Here is a 25,538-nt window from a genome sequence, read left to right as displayed (position 1 = left end):
CTTTCATTTCATAACTTTTTGGAATTCTATTACTAATGATTTACTCTAATCTCAGGTGAAAAATTGGGAAGCAAATGTTTGTGAGAACGCATGCTTTCATACCACTTTAATTGGGGATGGGGTTGTTTGCCTCGGCTCTTCTATGGGCCTTCCTACTATGGCTTTGCCAAACAGGGCCAAGAACAATGCCTTCAGGACTAGCCTCTCTGTGGTAGCGATGGCTAGCAGTCACAGGCTTCTGAGGGAGGCAGTCTGGGGGTGTGCCGACTTCGAAATCCACCACCAGTCACCCAGCAGCGCAACAACAGATTGTCCAAGCCAGTGCTTTACTTTAATAAAGTTAAGTACTTTAATAAACACACAAAACTAAGTCCTACACACAACGGGATACTAGTATAATTACTTTAGTGACGTTGGGGCACGGCACCTAAGGTCCTGATTTCCCTCTCCAATGTGTCCCTCCTTTTTGGTCCTAAGCAGGTCCCACAGATTGTTTTCTAGAGCTGGTATCCAGGCTGAGGTGCACGTTCCCTCATGTTATATTTCATGCACTCAGTCGTATTAAAACCATCTTAGTTTCTTAATTCTCACCACAGCAGCAGCACTTTTTGAAGGCCAGGGAGGACCCACAGCATGCAGTCTTCGTGTTGGTTCTTCTGGGAGAAGATAAACCAGCTGGAGGTTCCTCTTGCTGCAGCGCAGCACTCCAGTTTTGATGGTGAACCTGCATGAAGACTTCGGCGAGTCAGGGGTGGGCCATTGAGGTCAGAAGTCATGGTCCGCGCTGGCACAGTCATTAGAGTGGCGTAATGCCACCTCCGGCACAGTTTTGGGAATGAAGCGGCATGATGTGCTCGGTGCCATTTCTCTTGGCATAACGGCACAGACTGCTCAGGCCTCCTTCTTTAGTGTGGGGTTTAATCCACTCGGACACACTTCTCTGGTGCAGCAACACTGTCCACTTGGGCACACTTCTCTGTTGTAGCACCATTTGTTCAGCACAGTTGTTGACATGGTCCTTTCTGAAACTGTTCAAGTGAAGAGACTGCCCTCCGTTCTTCTCTGGACCCACAGATCTCTTTCCTAAGTCTTCCTTCAGCTGTCAAACCCACACCACTGGGGGTCAGGCTTCTCTGCCGCTTCAGATCCATCATACTTTTGCAAGATTGGCAGGCTGCTTCCCTCTTTCAACAGCAGTTTTGCTTCAAAGTGCTTCAGGTTAGAGTGTCCACTCCTTCAAAAAGGTAAGACTCCTGGTGTTATCGTCTCCCTTCGGGAAAACTGGCTGTCATGCAGACACTAGCTGAGGCTGCACAGTAGTCCTCTGAGTATTCAACGGAACACCCCCTTCCTTGGTCGAAGAGAACTTGGAACTGCAACAAGTTGGTCAGTGACTCCCACTTTTATCTAGACAAAGCAGACGGGATGTGGTTTCTCTGTCTCCATTTTCAGAACAGGTTTGGGTTGGTTCTCTTCATTTGTTCTCTCTAGGCAGTTCTCCAGATGCAACCGGTGATATTTGTGTAGAGTGATGCTCTTCACAGCAGGGTAGTCTCCAAACTGAAGTACCCACAACAGAGGCGCAAACAGATGTGTTCTAGAAAGAGACTGTAGACTTGCCTCACCTGAATTAACCTTCACACTCTCAACAGCAGAGACTGCAGTCCACTCTTAAACCTCTTCAATTTACCAAATGACCATGCCACAGGAAGACTAATCAGCAGCTCCTCTAGTAAAAGGACCTAACTGAATTTCTAAACCTACAGGCCTCCATTACTCCAGCTCAGTCACACACATCATGCGTGTAAAAACACACACACTCGCACTCTTCTCCCCCCTCCCCCATGAATTTGGGCTGTTTAACTCAAGAATCCGGGCTAGCGCATAGCAGTCAAACTTTACACAAGTAGGTCCACTCCAGTGACACAGATAAAAAGGACTCGTCCCAAATATTGGTTAACAAACATGGGACAATGACGCCACCGCTCCAGATGCTAAACTCATGATAGCAATGACATTCCACTGTTGGATAAATGAGGGCCTCCAGGACACATCACAGATCCACGAGCTCGTTCATGTCTTGGTAGATTAATGTGATGCTTATAACAGAAAAATAAAAACAAAAAACAGGAACTAAGATACTGTCAGTTGGGTCCTCAGGGTAGGTAAACAACTGTACACCTTGCAGGGGACATTCTAGTCTCAACACTACCTAATATTGTAATGCTGTTTAATACCACATGTCTTCCGAGTGCAACGTGTTTGCAACACTCCACTTTTCAAATTTTTTTTTTTTAGAGTTTTATATAGCGCGAACTAGACCCGATAAAATCTGGTATCGGAGCGCTTTACATGAGCACCAATTTCTTTACATGAGGACACATTTATTTTTTTGTTGGGCACGGGGAGGTTAAGTGTTTTGCTCGGAATCACAGGATGTTGAGCGTCTTTTGCCGAAACTCGAACCCGGTTCCCCAGCTTCAAGGCTGACCGCTCTAGCCGTAAGGCTACATCCTCTCCACAACTGGATATCAAACTTTCTAAAACTTAAACCTGGCAAGACGGAATTCATCATCTTTCGACACTGCCATGAATCTAAATTTAACTACAACTGACTATTGGAGCTGCACTTTGCTGACTTTTCCCAACACTGACCTCTAAAGTTAGGTCTTTGGGCATTCAGCCAGACTACCACCGACCATGCCATCACACATCAACCACACATTAAAATCAGCAAGAGCAATTTTCTTTTCCTTGAAAAATGAAAACACCTGCTCCAACCTAAAGATTCTCAGTTCTGACGGGCACCCAAAATACCACCTTGGCTTCCTGAAAACTTTGATGAACTCTGCTGCAAGACTAATTTCTGGAGCCAAGAAATCCCACTATATCACACCTATTTATCGTGCATTACACTGGCCTCCAGTCGAGGGTAGAATTTAGTTTAAACTTGTCTGCATCGTGGTCAATTCTATTCACATGTAAAACCCATCTTGCTTGTCAGCTGTCTTAATACAGGTGGGATCTTCAATCTTCAGGCTCAAAAACAACTTATGGCTTGAAACCAAGAAGTTCAATCCCACACAATTGCCCCTAATTCTTTCTCATGAGCAGCTCCATCTTTTTGAAATTCTTTCCCCAAAAACCTTTGTTGTATTGAAGACCTCCTTAAATTCCATAAAGAACTAAAAACCTATCTTTTGGGTCTTTAGGTTGATTTACAAATCAATTTCCCTGTTCTCATTTTCTTCCGGAGTCCCAATATTATCCTCCTCCTATTTAGCTTGTCCAAAAACACTGGCTCCTTACTTTTTTCCTTGGCTCCACCGAGAATGCCCAATGTCAGCAATTTTGCACGCTGGAGCTTCCAAGATGGCATTCGCTCAGCAACGCTTTTCATCTCAAGTGCAGTTCAGGCCTCCTGTACGCATTTCCGCCAATTCCACTCTTGTCCAAAGATGATCAAGAAGATTACGAGCGACCGTGCCCAAGTCATTCTTGCGGCTCCGGACTGGGCACTGAGAGCTTCTCCAACTGAGGATCGATCCTCCGGTCAGGCTGCCCCTTCTGTGGGTCTTCTGTTGCAACAGCAGGGGAGGGTCCTCCACCCTAACCTGTCAACTCTACGCCTTCTTGCCTGGAGTTTGGGCGGCAGCAGTTGACAGCATTTGACCTTCCTCCCGAAGTCAGTACTGTTATTTTGGCAGCCATGTGTCCCTCTACCAAGACCGTGTACGCCTGATGGTGGCAAAGGTTTGTTAAATATTGTACAGAAAGGTCTATTGATCCTCTTTCTGCTTCCCTCTCTCAAGTTCTTCTCTTTTTCTATTTTACCCTTGCCGGCAAGGCTCTCCTCTGGGCACTCTTAAGCGGTTTCTTTCGCCCTTGTCTGCCTTCTTGAGGCTGCCAGACCAACCCTCCTTATTTAAATCCCTATTGTAAATAGATTTCTTAAGGGGATTGTACACATGTTCCCACCTGCCCCATTCATCATGCCTCAGAGGGACTTTAATTTGGTTCTCACCTTCCTGATGTGTGCTCCTTTCGAACCTCTGCATAACTGCCCTTTGTAGCTGCTTAACATCAAAACAGCCTTTTTAGTGGCAATAACTTATGCCAGAAGGGTGAGCGAATTCTGGGCTCCGTCATCCAGGCCTCCTTACTTCACCATCTTCTCTGATAAGTTAGTACTTTGTACTAGGGCCTCTCTATTACCAAAAGTGGTAACGCCGTTCCACATGGTGCAATCAGTCACCTTGCCCACTTTCTATGCTCCTCTCCACCCTTCTGAAGAGGAGGAGCGACTCCACCATCTGAACCCAAAATACCGTTGTTGTTCTACCTTGACTGTACTAAAGAGTTCCAGGTGGACGACCAACTCTTCATGGGGTACACTGGATCAAAGAAAGGTTGTCCTGTGCAGAAGAAGACTATCTCGCGAGGTTATCCTCCGCATCAAAATTTGCTATGCTCTGGCCAAAAACAACCTCCTGAAATCTTAAGGGCTCGTTCCACCAGAACTAAGGCTGCTACCACGGCATTGCAACGTGGAGTTCCAGTACTTGACATTTGTCAGGCAGCAACATGGGCATCTCTGCATACATTGACCAAGCACTACTGTCTGGACAGTCAAGTCCGCAGGGACGGCCTTTTTGGCTGCTCTGTCCTGCAGGACTTCCGGGTCTAAACTTGTCCACAGTCCCTCCTCCAGACATGGTATTGCTTGGGAGTCTATTCTAAGGTAAGGAATATGCGGCTAGATGTCTCTATCAGATGGACAAGTTACTTACCTTTAGTAACACCTTATCTGGTAGACACATGATTTAGCTGCAGATTCTTTACCGATACCCATCCTCCCTGCACTGCGGACAGGTTTTTAGGGTTAAGACTGATCTTTTCAGGGCCCTAGTTTTTCTAAACACACCACTGTTAGTGCTCCTGGTGTGGAAAGTCATGAAAAGTAACTGAGGTCAGCAAGTCCAGGTGGCACCTATATAGGTAATGCAGACGTCTCTTCCAGCGCAGATGCCGCCGCTGACATCACTCCGAGCCGACCGGCGCCACCTACCGGCACACTAGCGTATTGCCCGAGCAAAAGTCTTCCGGATCCAGCCTGATGCCTGGGAAATTCTAAGGTAAGGAAGCTGCGGAAAGATCATGTTTCTACCAGATAAGGCGTTACCGTAGATAAGAAACTTGTACGTCTGGTCCATCTGGAGCTCGATTTGCCTGTGTGCTGCTTTCAAGTCACATCCTGGCCAAGAACATTCCATTTGTTTTTGGTAGGGGTTATTCTCCTCCCCCTTCCCAATTTGTCTCATTCTGTAACAAGGTGTTTATTGTTAAATACAGGGTATTTTGGTTTTTAAGATTCTTGCCTATGCTGATGGGTGAACTGATTAATTTTAGTGTTGCTAATTATCTTGCCAATTGTCCACTTTTGTGCCTTTGTAGCTGCAGAGCTGTGTGTACCTGTAAAAAGATAGTGTTCATTTTTTTTGAATGAGGAGGGATGGTTGTATAACTACTCATGAGGGGACATGTTCGAAAGCAAAGTGTGCAAAGGTGAGGACAAAAGAAACTGGGCACTGTCTTGAAATGCCCCGGTTACTTACTGGTAATCTTCATTACTCCGAGTAGAGTCTTCCTCGCCAAATGACTAACAGAGTTAGCTTCAGCTCCACACCAGAACCCTCCAAAGCAAAAAAGGTCAGCCTCCCATGCCTCCCATCCCAATATGGCCGAACCCAATCCACCCTTGACCTCTATAAGAGACGGGCCAGCCCAACCATTCAGCCTGGAATACCAAGCATAAACATGAAGCCAAAAGGGAGGGAGGTATGCTTACTCCTGTGGCGGGGAAGACTACTCGGAGTATTGAAGATTACTGGTAAGTAACCGGGGCATTACCTCCTCCTAAGTCTTCCTCGCCACATGACTAACAGAGTTAGCACATACCAAAGCCAAGCGGCTTAGTGGAAACTCACAAGAAACCAACGGACCAGAAGGAGATGCCAATAAAACAGAGTAAATCCAAAAACAGAGACGAGTGGAAGAACCACCCAAGAGAGAGGCAACCACGAGCATGAAAAACCAGCCCATGAAAAAGACAACGAAGGGTCCGAAACTCCAGACCCCTGAGTCACAGAGGCCCGCCAGAAGCAGGCCCAAAAACCACCGACAGAAGGCGGATTGAGAATGCACGGGAAGAAACCGACCGGAGCTACAAGGAATAACAAACCGGCCCCAGAACAGAAAACAGGAAGCCGGCCCAAACGCACCAAGACCGGACAGCCAACAGCGAGAAGGAAGCAGAAGCCCAGACTCCAGAACCGAAGAAACAGAGGGCACCCACACCACAGTGACACAACAAGAAGCCACGGCAGCAAGAGACACAGCCCGACCGATGCCCATCCAAACCGCACGGTGGACCACCAACAGCGAGAGAGTCGAACCACCCCCAATCCAATGACCGGAGAGGGAGAAGGAAACAAAACCCACCAGGTCTGGTGGCAACCGAGAGCCGAAGCAGAGGAACCAGACGGAACCAACCCAGGCTGGTAGGAGCCGCAAGAACGGATGGAGGCGCAGAAAGGAAACCAGCACCCCACCTGAACAACAAAAAGGAAGGTCACCCAAAGCCCACCAGCAAGGAGAGACAGGCGGGACATGGACCACAGTCGCCCAAAGGACCTTTGGAAGGGAGCGCAATAGCAATGATAGAGCACAGGCAGGCGCAAGGCAAAACACACCCCGGAGGCCGCAGGAAATGACATCGAAGCGACCCGTCCACCAAGGGCACCCAACCGGCCAACAGCAAAAAGCGGAAAGCCCACAAGGCCGCCCACGGAGACTGAAGAGTGGAAAAGGGACCAGGACCAAGGCCAAGCCCCAAACAGGACGGCGAACGCCCACCAGGGGACCTCATGCACAAGAAAGCATAACGAACCCGGAAGGAAGGGGAATACAGAATGAACGAGCGAGACAGCCCAGCGCAGGGGCCAAGCAAACCGTCCCCGCAATGTTCCACATGCAGCAAATGAGCCGCCGAGACGAGCACCCAGGTGGCTAATTATACAACCAACACCCAGGACCGACCCAGCCGAACAACGGAGACTCGACAGGAACCAGAGTGAACACGGAGGCAAGGCCACAGGCAGCAACACACCAAAGGCGAGAAGGACAGAAGAGTCGGGCGGAACGAGCCAGAGTAATGTCAACACCCCCAGGGATGAAACCCGAGCCGGCAGGCCCCAGTACCCCAAAACCAGGGACAAAGAAGAAGAGTATACGATCTGCACAGGGAGTGCTGGGCCCCGTCTGGGGAAGAGAACCGGGAGAACCAGCACCCCCGGACAATCACAAGCACTGTTTGAACAAAAATCCCCAATGGATATATGAAAAGCCGATGCAGGACACGAAACCCCAGACCCGAGTGAGCCTGCGCCCAGAGGCACTCTCCACAAGACGAGGGATCGGGAATTCCCCACAGCATCCACAGGGAATGAGACGCGGACGTGAGCGTCTCGCCACATGAGGTGGCAAAAGGCGCTGCAGGCCGAGTCGTGCCGAGGGAAACCTGAAACAGAGACACTCGCTGATGCCCGGGAGTGAAACCAGGGCCTCAGATATGCAAACAAGCGCTCGAAACCGTAAAGGTGGTAGCCCATGTAAGTGAGCACACAATGCCATTAGACAACCAGGAATCGAAAACCTGATATGCAGGGTAAGAGTCAGAGGCCTGAACCATAAGGCCAAAGACTATCCTAGGGAAAACCCAGCAACATCATATACGCGCCTCCCTGAGAAGCAGCGAGTCAAAGGGAAGCCTGCAGCCTTCCCGGGAGCCGGGCTGAAAGTACTGTATATGAAAGGCTCTCTGTTCAATCCAATTAAACAGGGTTCCTATGTAACCCCACCTTGTGCTATGGATCACACAGCTCTGCATAACAACAGAGGACTGCTCATAAAGTCTAGAATCCGGTGCATGGCAGAGTGTTTACCTGGGTTTCATGGATGGTGAATGTTTAAATGTTTTAAGGCTTGTAAATGGCTTGTTTAAAGAGCATGTTTTTGTTCCTAGATGCTTGTTAATGAATACTTTTCCATTCTTTGTAGGGACGACTCGAGCCAAGAAGACAACATTTGGAAGGGAATCCTCTCTGTCATATTCTTCTTTCTAATTGTTAGTGTTTTAGCTTTTCCAAATGGTAAGTAGCCACGTATCTACTGATTGTGTTCATGGTTTGGATATTTCTTAACTTCCTATGTGGCCAATTTTGATGTGTGCAGGTACAACACGAGCAATAACCCAATGAGTGCTTTTGCTTTGTCGTGGTTGGGCTCATAACAAGGTCCATGTACTAGAGAACCCACCAGGCGATCCATAGGATTGTCCAGTGCCAATGTCCATCAGTCAGGAATGGCAGAGAGAAACCTCTATTCCAGGCTGTCCGTGCACGATGGAGTGGATCTCAAGTGGTGCTCTGGCAGCTACTGCTAATACCATATGCTCCTTAGTGTGCTGGTGTCTTAACTGATTCAAGACCAGCATCATCATATTGCTTCCCTATTAAATCCAGAGAATGAAATCACAAGAATGAAATGCATCAAACCATTTGATTTAAGTGTGCCAAGCTGGGTTGTTAGTTGTGGGAGGTGGTCGAGATCAAACACAGTCAAACAATTTAGCATCTAAATGTAAAAACAGGTTTCTGTGAGGATTCCCTAGGTTACCCGCTTTGGTAGCTTGCATTGAACAGCGAGGCCTTCCTCACATCACATGAACCGTAGAAATAAAACAACATTACAGTAAAGAAAAAAGCATAATAATGTTCCAAGTTTGATTAAAACAATAAACATTTGGTTAAAATGTCTCCAGTTAAGCATTTTTATTTTTATTATCACTAATTGGTTGTATGCTGCAAAAAAATGTGTTCCTGTTTTATTTAAAGCCAAAGTTAAAAGAAGCGGCTTATAGCAATGGGCAAGTTTATGAATAATATATATCATGATGTATGTCTACTCCTGCAGCCCCCTCTGTGGCAGTTCCTCTATGTACAATGTTGGACCATCCATTTCCTGCTTCCATGTATTTTTGACTTCGTGTAAATGTTGCTTATTTTGGTTGTTGTTTGGATGCTAATTTGACTTTGATCATATTGAGGTGCAGATGTTTAAAAACACAAATATTCTACTTGATTAGCCAAAATAGTTGCCATAATTTAGTTAAAGCCACGTACAGCGAGGCCCTATTTAGTAGTCAGTCACTGTCCAGAGATCCAAAATGTCAGCTACCGGGGGTCCAGAGTAAGCATGAACAAAATGTCTGCCAGGCGGAGTACCATGCGTAGTCTTTAAAAATGAGTTTAAGAGCTGCGGTAACAAGGCACACATTGCACTGTAATCATGAACTGATCATTGAAGGTGATTGTGAAATACAAAATCACATTTTGTTATTTCAAATATTAATGAAAAACATTCAATAATGTGCCACACAAGCACATCAATTATCCTACTCTTCATCCATCTTCATCACCCTGACTTCATCAGACCTTCGATTACACTTCACATATTCCTTATGTTCCTTATCCCTTCCATCCACACCAACTCACGCCCGTAGACCACTTCCTTTATAGAAAGAAACCCTTTAAATCAGTGCTCATAATCCAGTCTGCGCACAGGAAGTGCTATCTACAGTGGTTTGTGAGATTCAACCCACACGGCGTTCGGGACCTACCAAGATTCGCTTCTTCTTCGCACATCTCCGTGTTTAGCGACTGTGAAAGGGACCCCACCCCGGGGGGAGCTTGAGGTTGCAGAAAGGCTTAAGCATTCAAGTTTGCAGATATATTGGAGGGAACTTCCACTCAGAATGTCTAGCCAAAGCAATCTGTATTTGTAATCCCTCTCTAGAGAAATGGCACTGAGAGATGGGGAAGAAAGATGCTGACGAGCTGGAAGAATGGCTCGTCTGTATTTGTAGGTGGCTTCACGACTGAGGAGATAGTGTGACGTAAAGTAATTGGTGTGTTAGGTTGTTCTGTTTGAGCATTGGAACATGAATGCCCTACTCCTGTGTCCTCGACTGCACTGCACGGAGGTGTATTGACTCCCATCCCTAGGGCTCTTAAATCAATGTTCCTGCTTCCGGACCGTGCGCCTCTTTGCGAGCACCGTCTTTTTCATTTTGTGAGGCTTTCGAAGTAATCCTGAAATTCAGTAGATAAATAGAATTGTGGCAGAACGCCACATTGCTTCGCTTATAATTTGCTTGGCTTTATGTTGTCCACTGGTTTCTTCTTTATCAAGAAGCTTAACTCAGACAAACCTTCGTTCTTTGCTTTCATAATTGTTTTTTAAAATAACTGTTTTTTGTATCTGTTTTGTCGCATTTTATTTCTGTTTATGATTCCTCACCATCTCGTTTTTTTAACTCCCTCTTCCTTTCCTGGTACATCCCCATACATTTCGCACCAGTGTTCATTTCACAAAATTGTGCTGTGTCCGTCCCTGGGCTTGGCTTTGTTGTGTATCCTTAATTATTGCCTTTGCCACTTTCGGTTGCTGTGTGCTCTTCCCTCTGTTTGCTCTGTCAGGGCTAATTACCTTAATCCCCATGATTCTGTTTGCGCCGTTAGAAAGAATCCTACCACGGACATCAGCTGCTTACCAACTATTAATGAATAAAGGGTCTTATGAATAACTGTCTATGTATCCTATTGCTCCTTGTATAGATAGCATGAACCATGCAGATTCCAGCTAATTGGCATTTTTCACCTAGAAAGAAGTGAAGTAAAAATGTGCGCTCCTGGGGGTGTCTTTGAATCTGTTGTGGATTTTTGAAATATAAATGTAAAGAAGTGAGGCGTAAAAACAGTCCTTGAAGGTGATCAAGCCAAGTGTCGTTTACGTTAACAGCCATTTCACATTTACCTTACAATAGGCAAGCCTCTGGGTGCTAGTTGGATATGGATACTCTAACTAGTAATATTTGTTATGCAGTAGTATATGGGGGAGGCCTTCAATATTTTAGAACATGTGTACAGTCAAGCTCTGAATATATTTATAAATGTTTGTGGACAATTTTATGGCCTACACTGCCAAGTGGTACTGTTGATTTCCATGAGATTGAAAACCAAATGTTTTTTACAACATGTTCAAAGCCATACAGTCTTCCAATCTTGCAAAACTCTATTTCATTACTGGGGCCGCTTTTATTTTGTTGCCCGAGCCTATTTTCTGTCCCTGTCTGACCCTGAAGTTGTTCCTATTTTCTGTGATTCTGCCAGTACTGAATTCTAGGTCGTGGTAGACATTCCAGTGCTAGTGGCGGAACCAGTCCGGCTCCTGCTCGGGCTCCCAGAGCCTGCAGTGGGTGTCGCAGCTATCAGCACAATAGCACAGTTGGCACCACGGGCACAATAGATCTGCTTCTTTGGTTTCTAGTTGGAGATCAGATTAGGAAGCAGCCACATGCTCTGTGCATCAGCATCATCTGTCTATATGTTCCATTTAGAAGTGTGGTCGATGTGACCTGACGCCTTGGGGCACATTTAAAAGAAAGCCGTTGTGTAACGCAATGAAATAAAACTGGACACTGCTTAAATATTTAATTGGCCAACCTTACTGTGTGAAGAATGATGCACCACTGAACAAAAATTAAACGCGCGTCATACAGTGTTTCCCTTTCTTACCTGCCATTTAAATTCATTAATGGTGAGCCATAGCACACATACTTCGTCCTGCTGTACACACAAGACTCTCCCATGCTGTGAGGAATGACGTTGCTGCACGCAGAGGACTAGCACTCTAATGTCCTTCATCCGTTCCAACAACCCTTCTAAGCAGACGGCCATATTGACATGGTCTTGTGTTTGTTTCCCTTCAATGGAGACTTCGTGGTTTAAGCAGTTAAGAAGCATAAATGCAGAAGCTTCAGCAAAACATGAACGTTTTCTACTTATTGAAGAAATAATAAATTACAGAAGTTGACCCTTAAAGCACAAACCAGTATAATGCCATATTTTAAATAAGATTCTGACTTTTATTCATTTTTTTTGTTAGTGCACACTTTCTTCAAAACATTTTGCAAACAGTTTTGCATGCTGGGCCATCCTCCTTCCGTTCTCGATGTAGTGTACACCAGCCATAAGCACTCTTTCCCATCTTGCCCCAGGTGGGTGTGTCATTCAGGCATTGCGATGTCATGCCAAAGGGTCGGGCACGTCCTTGCTCACAGATATGCAAACAAGGGTAGCAAGGGCTTTTGCCTCAAGCGCCCAAGGCTGCCTTTGTATAGCGAGCCTGCAGTACGTTACAGGAGGGATAGCCCAACAGTGCTGATGTATTAGATGTCTGGGCGGAAAGGAGGTAAGCCCGGATAAACCTGCGACGTGTGACTGGCACATGCACGCTAGTGCATGTGCATATGATATGTGCCTGACTGCCTGGTCCTCGCTCAGAGCGTGCGTCAGAGGGTAGCAGCCATGCTGCTGAACTCTCTGAATTATTTTTAAAATGCCTAAAAAATTTTATTAGAGCAGGAGGCCGGAAATGGTGGTGAGGCGTGGCCCCAACGCTCATGGTAAGGAGCTGCCCCTGCTCTTCTGCATATAGATCCCGCACCACTTTTCTATCTTGAACCCATCTCCCTCTGAGTCATTAGACTCTTGGTAACTTAGCCGTTGTTCTCCCTGGGTGTGGCACCTCAGTAAACCCTTCTGTCATCTCCTGATCGTGCCACCCTTCCAAACGGGTCAGTCTCTCCTCCACAAACCTCGCTGAGCAGCACGGGTTGTCCACCATCCAGTTGTGCTGTAGTGCCCAGTTGAATTCTGTACTCTTCCACTTCATGTCCACCCTCATGAATGTTCTTCTAATACACCTTGCAGTTTTGACACATGTTCTGCATGCCTCTCACTCTGCGAGGATTCCAAAGTGGAGCCCAAAAGAGTACAACCACATTTCTGTTTGCTCACTGGTTCGAAATTTTTCCTTCTTGAGATTTGGAACATATGTCAGTTCTCAAGACAGGCAATATCAGCCAACTGGTGTCGATTTACATATTTGGCATGCTTTCCCAGATTGCAGTGTTGCCAAGGCTAACTGAATGTGCCACGCACAGGTTGGGACAGTGCATCCATTTACAGAACAAAATGCACTGACCGTTCTAGTGAGATTGCACCAGTTAAAGCCAGAGCTGTTGCTTGGCCTAATGTTTAAGAGGGAAAAAGAACTATTGATGGAGAGCATGCAGAACAATGTCATACATTCACCCCAGTACAGAGATCTGGGCCTAAATCCATCGTTTTTTTTGCTCCCCATGTCATTCCAGTTTGGACCCAGCCATATGCAAATCAGTCTTGACTCTGTGCCCTGTGGGAACAGTCCAGCCCGAACTGCCAGGCCATGTCCTCCCTCGACTGGAAACAAGCATCCTAGGACCAGTTTCGGGGTTCCACCCCTCTTCAAACTGGAACGGTATGGTGAGCAAAAAAACGATGGATTTAGGCCCAGATCTCTGCACTGGGGTGAATGTATGACCTTGATCTGCATTCTGTCCATCAACTGTTGTTTTTGCATTTGTCACCCCGAGTGGGAAGGGTATGCCCAGACGTGGGTCCCGTGCTCTCCATCCCACTGGAATCAAGCTATCCTGGGTGAAGAGGGGTGAAACCCCGAAACCGGTCCTAGGATGCTTGTTTCCAGTCCAGGGAGGACTTGGCTTGGCAGTTCGGGCTGGACTGTTCCCATGAGGCACAGGGTCAAGACTGATTTGCATATGGCTGGGTTCAAACTGGAACGGCATGATGAGCAAAAAAAACGATGGATTTAGGCCCAGATCTCTGTACGGGGGTGAATGTATGACATTGATCTGCATTCTGTCCAACTGTTTTTGCATTTGTCACCCCGAGTGGGAAGGGTATGCCCAGACGTGGGTCCCGTGCTCTCCATGCCACTGGAATCAAACTATCCTGGCTGAAGAGGGGTGAAACCCCAAAACCGGTCCTAGGATGCTTGTTTCCAGTTCAGGGAGGACCTGGCTTGGCAGTTCGGGCTGGACTGTTCCAATGAGGCACAGGGTCAAGACTGATTTACATATGGCTGGGTTCAAACTAGAACGGCATGGTGAGCAAAAAACGATGGATTTAGGCCCAGATCTCTGTACTGGGGGGAATGTATGTAGGATCCTCCTGCAGGCAGATGCTGCTAGTGACTGCACCCACCTGTGAAGGAGTTCCGGGCTGTGTTTGTGACTGCACCCACCTGTGAAGGAGTGGTGGGTGTCTCTGGGACTCCTGTGGTCTCTCCCTGTGGGCAGCTTTATAGGCCATACTGACTATGCACTGCCGCATATGTGGTGCAAAATCAGGGCTCCAACAAGTGTCTAGTTTGCTCCTGTGCCCACTCTGTAATTCAGCTCGGACACAAGATCAACGACTTACCTGAAGGAGTTCAGGGCTGGGTTTGTGATTGCACCCACCTGTGAAGGAGTGCCGGGCTGTGTTTGTGACTGCACCCACCTGTGAAGGAGTGCCAGGCTGTGTTTGTGACTGCACCCACCTGTGAAGGAGTGCCAGGCTGGGTTTGTGACTGCACCCACCTGTGAAGGAGTGCCGGGCTGGGTTTGTGACTGCAACCACCTGTGAAGGAGTGCCGGGTTGTATTTGTGACTGCACCCACCTGTGAGGGAGTGCCGGGCTGGGCTTTTGACTGCACCCACCTGTGAAGGAGTGCTGGCTGTGTCTGGGACTCCTGTGGTCTCCCTGTGGCCAGCTTTGTGGGTCATACTGACTATGCACCACCGCATATGTGGTGGAAAATCAGGGCTCAAACGAGTGTCTAGTTTGCTCCTGTGCCCGCTCAGTAATTCGGCACGGACACCAGGGAAACGACTTTAACTCGTTTGCACGGGGCCACACCCCATGAAAAATGCTTGCATGATTCATATTACATTTGGGTTAAGGGAGTAAGCATTCCATTACCAACTTTCTCCCTCTGAAAGCTCAAACTGCATACCTGTATAGCTTTCTTCCCATTCTTACTGTTAAAAACCTAAAATCATAATTGTAAGTTTCGAAATGTAAAAAAACATGCGGTTCTTTTTTTACTTAGAGATTTGATCATTTTACTGATATTAAGCGGTCTTCGATTTGGAAGTAAGCAGATAAGTGTGTTTCACAATTCAGTTTAGAAATGTCAAAACGATACATTTAGCCTACGCTACTTCCTGCCCTGTGGTCAATTGGTTTGTGTCTAACATTCTGAAACAAGATTGGCCGCTTACCTTTGAGATAGAAATAACATGCCCGTGCTAAATTGCAAAGGGCCTCTTTGCCGTTCTGCGTTTGGAAACATAAACGTCTAGCGGACCCCCCACCCCCACTCCCCATTTCCTCCCCTGCGCGTATCCGGTAAACGATTGTCTGTTTGCCTTGTACAAAGACTTTTACATTTTTTACATTTGAATATCTGATCTGAATGTTCACATACTTACTAACAAGCCTGACAGTTTAGATAAATGTAGTGTGCTAGTGAATATGTAGTAGTTTGCTAATACTTCAGTTATCTTCCTGTATTGAACCTTGTCTAATTCTTAGTTTTATAAACTAAAATTAGGTATCCGCAATCGGGTATCGCATAAGCATTACTGGACTGGAATACTTATTTCAGTTTCTGGGACATAGCCAGACGATGGTGATCAGGCAAGTGCCCAGCTGCACCATAACCTTCAGCAGCTACTTTATTGATGTGTACACAGATGGAAGGTTTGTTTGATACAACTTTTGCCCTTTAGGATGTTTTTTAAAACCCAGGGTTTGGCAAAGATGCTTTTGTTCTCTGTTTTGGAGACGTTTCTTCTTTCTTGAGGAAAATGTGCCTAGATCGGGCACAAGTAATCTTCAAATCCCCAGACTGGTCATGAAGAGTGTGATATGTGGACCTGATGCACCTCTCCTTGTGCCCCCCACTATGTCTCCCACACAGGGTAGAGATCTTTTCGGGATCGCAGGGGCTGGTACTGCAACCCAACCTCCAGAGCCTCCACCTTCATGCCTGGAGATTAAGCAGAGTAAGTAATCAGAGTACTTTCTCTCTACCTTCCGTAAATGTGGATGTTATCCATAATGGCCGCAGACACTCCACCGAAACAGTATATTCTAGGAGCTGGGGCAGGTTCGTCACATGGTATAAGAACCACTCAGTAGAGCCTGTCAAGGCCCACTTATCTGCTTGCTGTTAGCCCAACATGGGTGAGCAGTGAGTACAATAAAGGGCTACTTATCCATCTGGTCGGCATCTCTCTTTCTCCCACACCAACCGTCTCTCTTTATATCGCTAAAAATCATGACCCTTGTTCTAGTCTTTGCACAATTGCGAATCCTACTTTTAAGACAGTTTTTCTTGTAGCTATTATATTGGTGAGGTGTGTCAGTGAGTTGCAGGTGCTGAGTGACAAGCCATCCTTCACTATCTTCTTTCCAGACCAGCTGGTTCTTAGAACCAAGCTGGTCACACCCTTTCATATGGAGCAGTCCATCCCGTTACCTGCATTCTTTCCTCCTCTGCACCATGCTACTAAAAAGGTAGAGAAACTTCTTTAACTGAACCCCAAGAGAGCAGTCTGTTTTTACATTGATCGTACCAAGGATTTCCAAATTAATCATCGGCTTTTGATAGACTGCGTTGGAAAGACGAAGGGCAAAGCCATTCAGAAGAGGACGATGTCAAGGTGAGGCATCTTATGCATTAAGATATGCTACACTTTGGTCCACAAGGAACCTCCAGAGGGCATCAAAGCTCATGCTACCAGAGTAAAATCTTCGACTTCAGCTCCGGCAAGGGAATTTCCTATTGCAGACACCTTGCCCGAGTGCTTCTCCCCTGCCCTCTCCTCGTTGCTATCTCGTCTGTTGATTCTTCTCCCTATCCTCCGTGTTGCTTTTGCCGCCCCTGCCCTTGCTTCCCCTACACCCTCGCTGTCACCATTGCGTCTCCTTCCCCACACTCTGGTTGCTAACCTACACCCTCCAGGTTGACCCTGCGCTTAACATATATATATATATATATATATATATATATATATATATATATATATATATATATATGCTTTTGCATATTTTTCTTTATTTGTTGATTCAACTCGGATCAGAAAATATACGGCCTGTCATTATGCGGGCTTGCAAATGCATGGTACGTTCACCTACAAATGATGTGGCTGGCCATATCCTAGGCTTTTTTTTTCCCCCTTATTTAGCCATGCTGAACTGAAAATCCATTGACAAAGCCAATACATCCCAAAAGCAAGACCTATTGGCTTTGCCAGTGTTTGTTTGGTTTGACCATACATGTTGTTTCGACACCGTACAAAGATTTGCACCTCAATTAACTGTCACTTAGTGTAGTCCGCTATGATCCCCCATGACTACTTTGATGAAGACGAGCAGGGGTGGGAGTGGTTGGTCACGTATTGGGGGTAAAAAATATATGTTGATCCAATGTAGTTCACACAGGGATAATTTTTGCACCTACAGGAAAAATGCTCTAAATAGATTCAAACCAAATTTGGAAAGAAAGTAGAACTTTACTTAGAAAGCTTGCTTTCATTAGTGTGGTGTAAATCCGTTCACAGGTTTTTTGAGATAAAACCCTTTAAATAAAGTTACCGGTCGGCTTAAAAGGGTTAATTAACACTTGTATATCTGTGCTATTTTGAAATTTTATTGAAATTAAAAATTGCATTTATATAGCACTAACTACTCCATATAAGGCACTGAAGCACTTTATGGGGAGTGGCTGGCTACTCAAGAGGCCAAAGTTAATGGTCAGTCTATTAGTTATTGGGAGTAGTCATTTATTCAAACATGAAAGCATTTTATTTCAGCTGTGTAGGACACAGAGTCTCATTATACTTTTACAGTTAATTTGCCTTGCGTCTTTGTCTCTCTGACATAAAGTTTTCCAAGAGAAGCGAATGGGGAAACTGATTTGTGTTGCACGCAGTTGTCATGAAGAATTCCATCTAAAATCTCTGCATGCTCCTCAGTAGCCAGTGGTTGTTGAAAATCGATGCAAGGGTCCAAAATTACCTGAAGGGTGGGAAATCTGTGAATGCTGAACTGTATTGTATTGTACCATTCCAGCGCAGTTACAGCCTACTCAACAAGTTTTTGAGATGATGATGTTCGGGTATATCTGATCTTTCCAATTTTCTTATGTACTGCGTCTCTTTTGAACCTCTGTGTATTATCAGAACAGCCTAATAAGCTGTGCTTTCCCATGCAGGCTGTGTTGAAATCCTTCAAAGGAAAGACTGTAAATTGGTTCATATGTCAGAGCCCGTGTGGGTGCATGAATGAAGGGACTGGCAAACCAACTCTGTGAAATTGGCTTTGTTTCTATGGCCACCAGTTTTCCCAGTTATGGGTCTAATTTGAAGAAGATTCCTCTATACCACTTCATAGAGAATGTGTAAAGAACCTTTCTTAGCATGCACACTGCCCTTTGGCCAAAATACCATAGATATCTAGGTCTGCAGGGTTGCCACATGACTTCGCCTCTTCACATCCTTATTCTTTTTTTTTTTTTATTAGAAACCGTTAGCACACAGTAAAATACAGACAAGGGCCTACAACCACCAGGGCCGGCCGCTATAGAGCCCGAAGGCCCGCAGTGCAACGCCACACATTCCAATGAACCAGAGGCAAAGCGCCCGGCAGTTCGTGAGCACATATAACAGGCCGTGGCCATAGGCCAGGAGCAATCGGAAACAACAGTTTCATTTTCTATTACATATAAAACACACTCAAGGCAATGAGAGTCCGAAATAGCAGCGTGCTCTTCCAAGGATAGGGAACAACATACAGTGTCCAAAGCAGTTCCTGTCCGGAAGCGGCAGAGGGGGGCAACGGGAAAACAGAGCATGGAACACACCTCATACCCTCCCGCAGAATGCGCGGCTAGGGGGTCAAAGCGATATCGACCTCTAATGGCAGAGGCGGGGTGCAGATACTTCCACGATATAAATTCCAAGGACTCCATACCCTAGTCCATTTCCCTGGCTTGCCTCTCGCCACATACACCGTCTTTTCCCTAAACATACACCAATCCATATTCTCCTTCCATACCGCGATCGTGTCCGGCCTCGGGGAGCCCCACAACTGTGCAATGTTACGCTTAGCCACCATGCACCCCAAGGTCACCCACTGTGTCTGTGCCGCATTACAATCATTCGGTTCCCAGACATTCAACAAACACCTCCTAGCCTCTGGCAACAGGGCAACGTGCGTGACTTCCTCCATCACAGTGTGGATACCGTTCCAAAATCGCACAACCTCCGAACATTCCCACAAGATATGAAGAAAGGTGCCTGGCAGGCCACATCCACGTTTACACAGTCCATCCATCGAATAACCCATACGCAGCAAACCGGGCCCCGTGATATACACTCTATGAAGGATCTTCAGCTGTACAAACCGTAAGCGGGCCGGGATCGCCACCTCTTTCGGGGAGGCCACCGCCGATACCCAGTCCTCATCGTCCAATTCCAAGCCATCGCCCGTCCATGCCTCCCGCAGATGGAGAAGCAAGTCCGCGCGATCATTAATGAGTTTCTTATAAATCAGAGAAATAGTGCTGTCGGGCACGTAGCCATCCAACACTCTATCCTCCAGTGGGGAATACTCTGGGATAGCAGCAGCATCCGGAAAGACCGAACACAGCGCATGGTGGACTTGAGCATACCGGAAGTACTCTCTCGTTTAATTTATATTCCATTTTAAGCATTTCAAACGTTTTGAAAGCCCCCTTCACCCAAAGATCACCCACCTTACATATGCCAATCATATCCCATTTCTCAAAGCCTTTCGATCTCCACAAACAGCCCAACCGCCCAGAGGCATACAACGGCGTCGCCCGAGTCAAGCGATCCCTCCACCCCATCGCAGCATTCGCCGCGTGCCACACACGTACCGCCACCTGCGTGGGTCCCGTCAACCGCGTGTCCGGGGTTACCGAGTACAGCGCCCGATTATAGTCCCCACCCGGGAGCAGAAATGTATCCATCTCGAAGGCCGGGTTCAGGGCAGGACCGTATATTCCGTGGTTCACCGCCGCCAACTGAGACGCCCAATAGTATCGTTTAATATCGGGGAGGGCGACCCCCCCATCGTACCAAGGGAGCGTCAACTTGGCGAGAGCAATCCGCGGCCGCCCGTCCCAAAACAGTTGGCGCTGAAGACCCTCCACCTCCCGGAAGTAGCGGGCTGGCACGACATCTAGAGTATTCTGCAAAGCGTACAAGAAGCGAGGCAGCAACATCATTTTAAACAATGCCGCCCGTCCGAGCGGCGAGAGCGGAAGTCGTCGCCACCTCGCGACGTCGGCCTTCAATCGCTGGAGGGGAGGGAGAAGATTTCGCTCATAGCGGACCGCAGGATCCAGTGAGATGAAGATTCCCAAATATTTGAACCCCCGGGTAGCAATCTGAATAGGGCAATCCCGCGGCAGGAGGGGGGCATCCCCCGAGAGGACGTAGACGCACGACTTGGCCCAGTTGATGACCAGGCCAGAGTTGCGACCAAAGGAATTTAGTACATCCACCAATACAATTAGCGACTGGCGGGGGGAGGTGAGATACAGAAGGATGTCATCCGCGTAAAGGGAGACACGGTCTTCAAACTGCGGCGTCCATTTAATGCCACGCAACGACGGCTCCCAACGCAACCAGGCGGCGAGAGGCTCTAAAGAAAGTGCAAAGAGAAGGGGTGATAACGGACATCCCTGCCGCGTACCTCTCCCCAGTGCGAAGGGAGCCGACACCCTACCATTCACCACCACCTGAGCCAGTGGGTCAGCATATAGTAATTTTACCCAACCAATAAACTCGGGGCCGAACCCAAATTTCGCCAACACGGCCCAAATATATGGCCACTCCAAAGTGTCGAACGCCATAGTAGCATCTAAGGATGCCAAGATGGCCGGCTCACGTATGAATTCCGCTCTAGCAAGCACGCCGTGCAACCGCCTCAAATTTAGAGCGGTATTCCGATGGGGTATAAAACCAGACTGATCCTGATGAATCAAGTCGCCCACGACCCGAACCAGTCGGTTAGCCAACACCTTAGCCAGAATTTTGGGTTCTGCATTCAACAGCGAAATGGGCCTGTAGGAGGCGCAGCGATCTCGCGGCTTCCCCTCTTTGTGTATCACAACTATGGTGGCGAGGCGTTGGTCAGGGGGAGGAAGCCCACCGCACGTGCCGCAAGGAACATGTCCCGAAGATACGGCGCTATCTTATCGGGACGCAACTTGTATAGTTCAATGGGAAGACCGTTAGGACCCACGGCTTTACCCGATGCGATCGCGCGAGTGGCCAGAGCGATCTCATCTGACGACAACTTCGCCTCCATCAATACTGCATCAGCCTCCGATAGGGCTGGCAATGCAATGTCTCTAAGCAACAGACGAGAATCCTCCTCCGAACGCCCAGAGACCGGAGAATATACTCCGCGGAAATGAGCCGCGAAGCAGTCAACGATCTCAACCGGGTCAGTCACACTCACTCCATCCGTCCTCTCCACAACGGGCACCACCCTGCTCGCTCTCGCCGTCTTATCCAACCAAGCAATCAGCTTTCCGGCCTTATCCCCCACATCATACAGTCGCCCTTGCTCTCTACCCATCTCTTTAGCAGCTTCCGTGACTAGCGCTCTATAATCTGATTGTTTGAGGCTGAGAACGTGCAATTTCTCATCAGTAACTCCACACTCCAAGTCCTCCTCCATTTCAGCTAACTCAGCTTCCAGGTGAACCACCTCTGCCCTCTCGCACCTCTTAGCATGGGAGATAAGGGACAAGGCCTGCCCCCTGATCACCACTTTATAAGCCTCCCATAGGGAGACAGCCGACGACACCGACCCCACATTATCAGTGAAGTAGTGATCAGTGGACTTGACCAGCTCCGCACGGATCTTGGGGTTACGAAGATACCAGGGGCTAATGGGTGCCACTCTCCCCTCTGCCCCAGGGACAACCCTCAGTTGCAACCATATAGGGGAATGGTCAGAGATACCTCGGGCTAAATGACGCACCTCCCCAATCATCCCAGCTTGGATCGCCGGCATAAGCATGTAATCAAGTCTCGAGAGACTCCCATGGGCCCCCCAGTGAAAAGTATACTGCGCCTGTCCCGGGTGCGTCAATCTCCAGCAGTCTACAAGTCCCAAAGTGTCCAAAAAACCCCCCAACCAGTCCTGAGCCCTAGGGAGATCCCTGGGGGTGTGACAGTCCTCCAACCCGGAGACGACTGCATTAAAGTCACCACCCAACACCAGAACCCCCCCAGGGAGTCCCAGGACCAAACGCCCCAAATCAGCAAATGTGGCCGTTTGTAAGCCCGGTGGCACGTACACAGCCACGAGCGAAATACTCCTGCCCTCCCATCTCCCCACCAGTGCCACATATCGCCCCCTATCATCGTGAAGCACCTCGTCCACTTCCAGTGGGAGAGAGGCCCTAACCAGAATGCCCACTCCCCTAGAGCCAGAAGTGAAACCAGAGTGAGCGGCGAGGCGATAGCCCCTCCTATTTAGCGCCTGGAAGGAGTTCCCAATCAAATGTGTCTCCTGCAGGAAAACAATGTCAGGCGAAATCCGCTTCAAGAACTGCAACACCACCCCGCGCTTGATCCTGTCCCCCAGTCCATTCACATTCCACGAAAGGATTCTCAATCCCCTACCCCCCATCCCACTCCCGCACATGGTACCCACATCCCGGAGAGCACAACCCGGATACGTCAGCAGAAAACTTCACATTGCCTTGCAAAACAAAAAAACAATCCCCAACAACCCCCCTCCCCGACAGTCCCGGAACCACAACTCCCCCCCCCCTCCCTGCACCCCTGCTTGAGCCCATACAGCCCCCCCAACTTGCAGTGTGCCTGTCGCCCTAACATATACCACAAACAGAACCCCAGAAGGAGGAAAAGGCCCCAATAAGCTCCCCGCAACCCCCAAGCATTTAAAGGGCATGTTGTGCAAAATTAGAGTGCAATTGAGCCAAGGTACAAAACATCGCTAGTCCAGTCCATCGCCAGGAACCAAGTTCTAGTCCTGCTCCACCACATCCCGTCCGCTCTCCGCCGTCCGACTGTCTCGATCCTGTCCCCGAGGCAGGGCGTCCAACCAGTCTCCAACTGCCTCCGGCCGGTCAAAAAAGTGGGACCGACCCTGGAACTCAACACGCAACCTCGCTGGGAATAATATCGCATATTTCAGCTCCATGTCCCTCAAGCGCCGTTTGACACCCAAAAATCCCAGCCGTTGTTTCTGGACCGCTTGCGTGAAGTCCGGATAAAAGCTAACATTGGAATTCTCAAACTTCAGCGGCCCGGCCACCCTCGACACCTGAAGGATAGCATCTCTATCCCGAAAGTTAAAAAGACGGGCAATTATAGGCCGCGGGGGAGCACCCACCTTTGGCGCACCACCCGGGATCCTATGGGCCCGCTCCACCGCAAAGAACTTGCTCAATCCCTTGGGCGCAAGACGATTCATCACCAGATCTTCCACAAAAAGATCAGCCGCAGATTCCTCCGATCTTTCCGGCACTCCGATGATGCGAACATTGTTCCGTCTAGCCCTGCTTTCGGAGTCCTCAAGTCGACGATCTGTCTGGTCACTGGCAAGCCGCAACCTACGGACCTCCGTCTGCAGGGCGGCCACGTCCACCGTTAGGCTCGACGCCGCTTGAGCCAAAGAGTCGACCCGCTCGTTGGTTTTGGACAGGTCTGCCCTGACCAAGTTCACATCGATCAGGACCGCGTCCAATTTATGAGCCAGGGTATCAAACCGCTGACCCACAGCAGCCTTCATCTCCTCAATGGCGCCCATGACGTCCTGTAGGGTCAGTTCTGACGACGGGCCCGATATCTCTTTAGACCTCTCAGGCGATTTATGCAAGCCACTGGGGGATCCCTATGGCTGCGCATAACGATCCATGTTGTTGGCCTGAGTATAGGATCCTCTCCGGGTAGACTTGGGTTTCGACTTGTCCCCGTCTAGTCTCGCCGCCATCGTCCGGAAGCCACCCAGGTTGGCACCCGCCGGCGCCAGGGACAGGGATCAGGTGGCTAATTCAATCGAACACAGCAGTCGCAGACAGGGAGCCCGTGTATCGTCCGAAAATCAGGCCAGACACTCCGCCATCCGCGCACCTCTGAAGCAGCCGATTTAAAAAAAAAAAAAAAACCCGACTTGAAAACGAAAGTGAAAGTGCGGGGTATGTGGCAAGTCAAGCCCAGCGTGCCGCTGTTGTTCACTTCGTACCCGGGCACCCCACCAACTCGAGATCGGGACCAAGGCAGTAGCAGGCCGCAAATTTCGGAGGGCAACCATTCGGGTTCCCGGCGTCCGATCTGAATTTGGAAAACGGGTGGCGCGGATGCATCAGCAAAAGCCCGTCGAATTTACCAGGATTTAGTCAGGATAGACGTGGGAGGTTGCGGAGGCCCTCGAGAGCCGTAAGCCTACGCGGCCATCTTGGTTGCGTGCTAGGCTCCTCCCTCCCACATCCTTATTCTTGTTAGCTGTCTGGGCGTGTTTAGCAATTTTGAATGGTTTCAGTGACTGGTCTGCTCCTTTCTAATGCTTGCTGGTTGACAAGAATAGTCAGCATTCGGTGGTTCATCACTGGGATGGCTGCCACCATGGCTTTTCATTGTTAAAAAATATATTTCTCCAAGGGGCAAAATATTACAGATATGTACATATTCTGATAAAAATATTCTTGTCCCACTATCTTTCTAAATCATTTAAACTTGGTACACTGACATGATTGTGTGTGGTTGTCTAGGCAAAGGTATCGTCCTAATGTAGAGGAAAAGGGAAACTCTGAAGTGGAACTACCCCTGATTTGGGGCAGTAGACCCTTAAAACGTGCCTTAGACTTTATAGCCCTGCCATCTTGATTTATTTCTGCCTCACTACTCGGTGCCTGCCACAGATAATCCATCTCAAGGTGTGCCTTCCTAAATGAGATGATGTCATATCAGGTGTAAGGGGCGATTACCTCAATGTGAGGTCTCCACCCTGCACACTCCACAGGCGCACACAGGAGAGCTATTTTAAGCCATTATTACAGGAATAGCTCTCAAACTACAGGTAAATAGTGCATATTTGGTCATAGAAAAAAGGACTAATGAAAGCATGAAATGCATTTACCGGAGTCATGAAAAAACCACTAAAGCAGCTTAAAAGTCTGTAGTCACTGGATTGCTTGTGATTGGCTGGGGCATGCAACAGTGATGCCCACTGTCACTGTTACTATTTGCTTTGCCTATCGAGCCACTGCCCTCTACGCTGTGGGGCTTTATAGGGGCTTACACTTCCCCCACACAGCACTGCCTCCTCTCCCTCTAGGCCGATGATGTGCTACTCTTTGTTTGGTGCCCACCCCATCATCCAAGATATCATCCACTTTGGTGACTTCCCTGGCTGGCTTATTAATAGGAACAAGTTTGACATATTTCCACTTGC

The 25,538-nt window shown here is 48.1% G+C and overlaps 1 protein-coding gene across 1 annotated transcript in view; it reads left to right on the top strand.

The window, feature by feature from the left end:
- Positions 1–25,538, top strand: part of PTDSS1 (phosphatidylserine synthase 1) — a 334,114-nt gene that overhangs the window by 68,031 nt on the left and 240,545 nt on the right. Inside the window, exon 2 of the mRNA XM_085605215.1 lies at positions 8,119–8,210. Coding sequence (XP_085461341.1) covers positions 8,119–8,210 — 92 coding nt within the window. The remainder of the gene's footprint in view (positions 1–8,118; positions 8,211–25,538) is intronic.

This window comes from Triturus cristatus, chromosome 5_1 (genome assembly GCF_964204655.1).
Source record: "Triturus cristatus chromosome 5_1, aTriCri1.1, whole genome shotgun sequence".
NCBI classification, from domain to species: domain Eukaryota; kingdom Metazoa; phylum Chordata; class Amphibia; order Caudata; family Salamandridae; genus Triturus; species Triturus cristatus.
The sequence above is the reverse complement of the archived record's forward strand: the minus strand, read 5'-3'. Positions and strand labels throughout refer to the sequence as shown.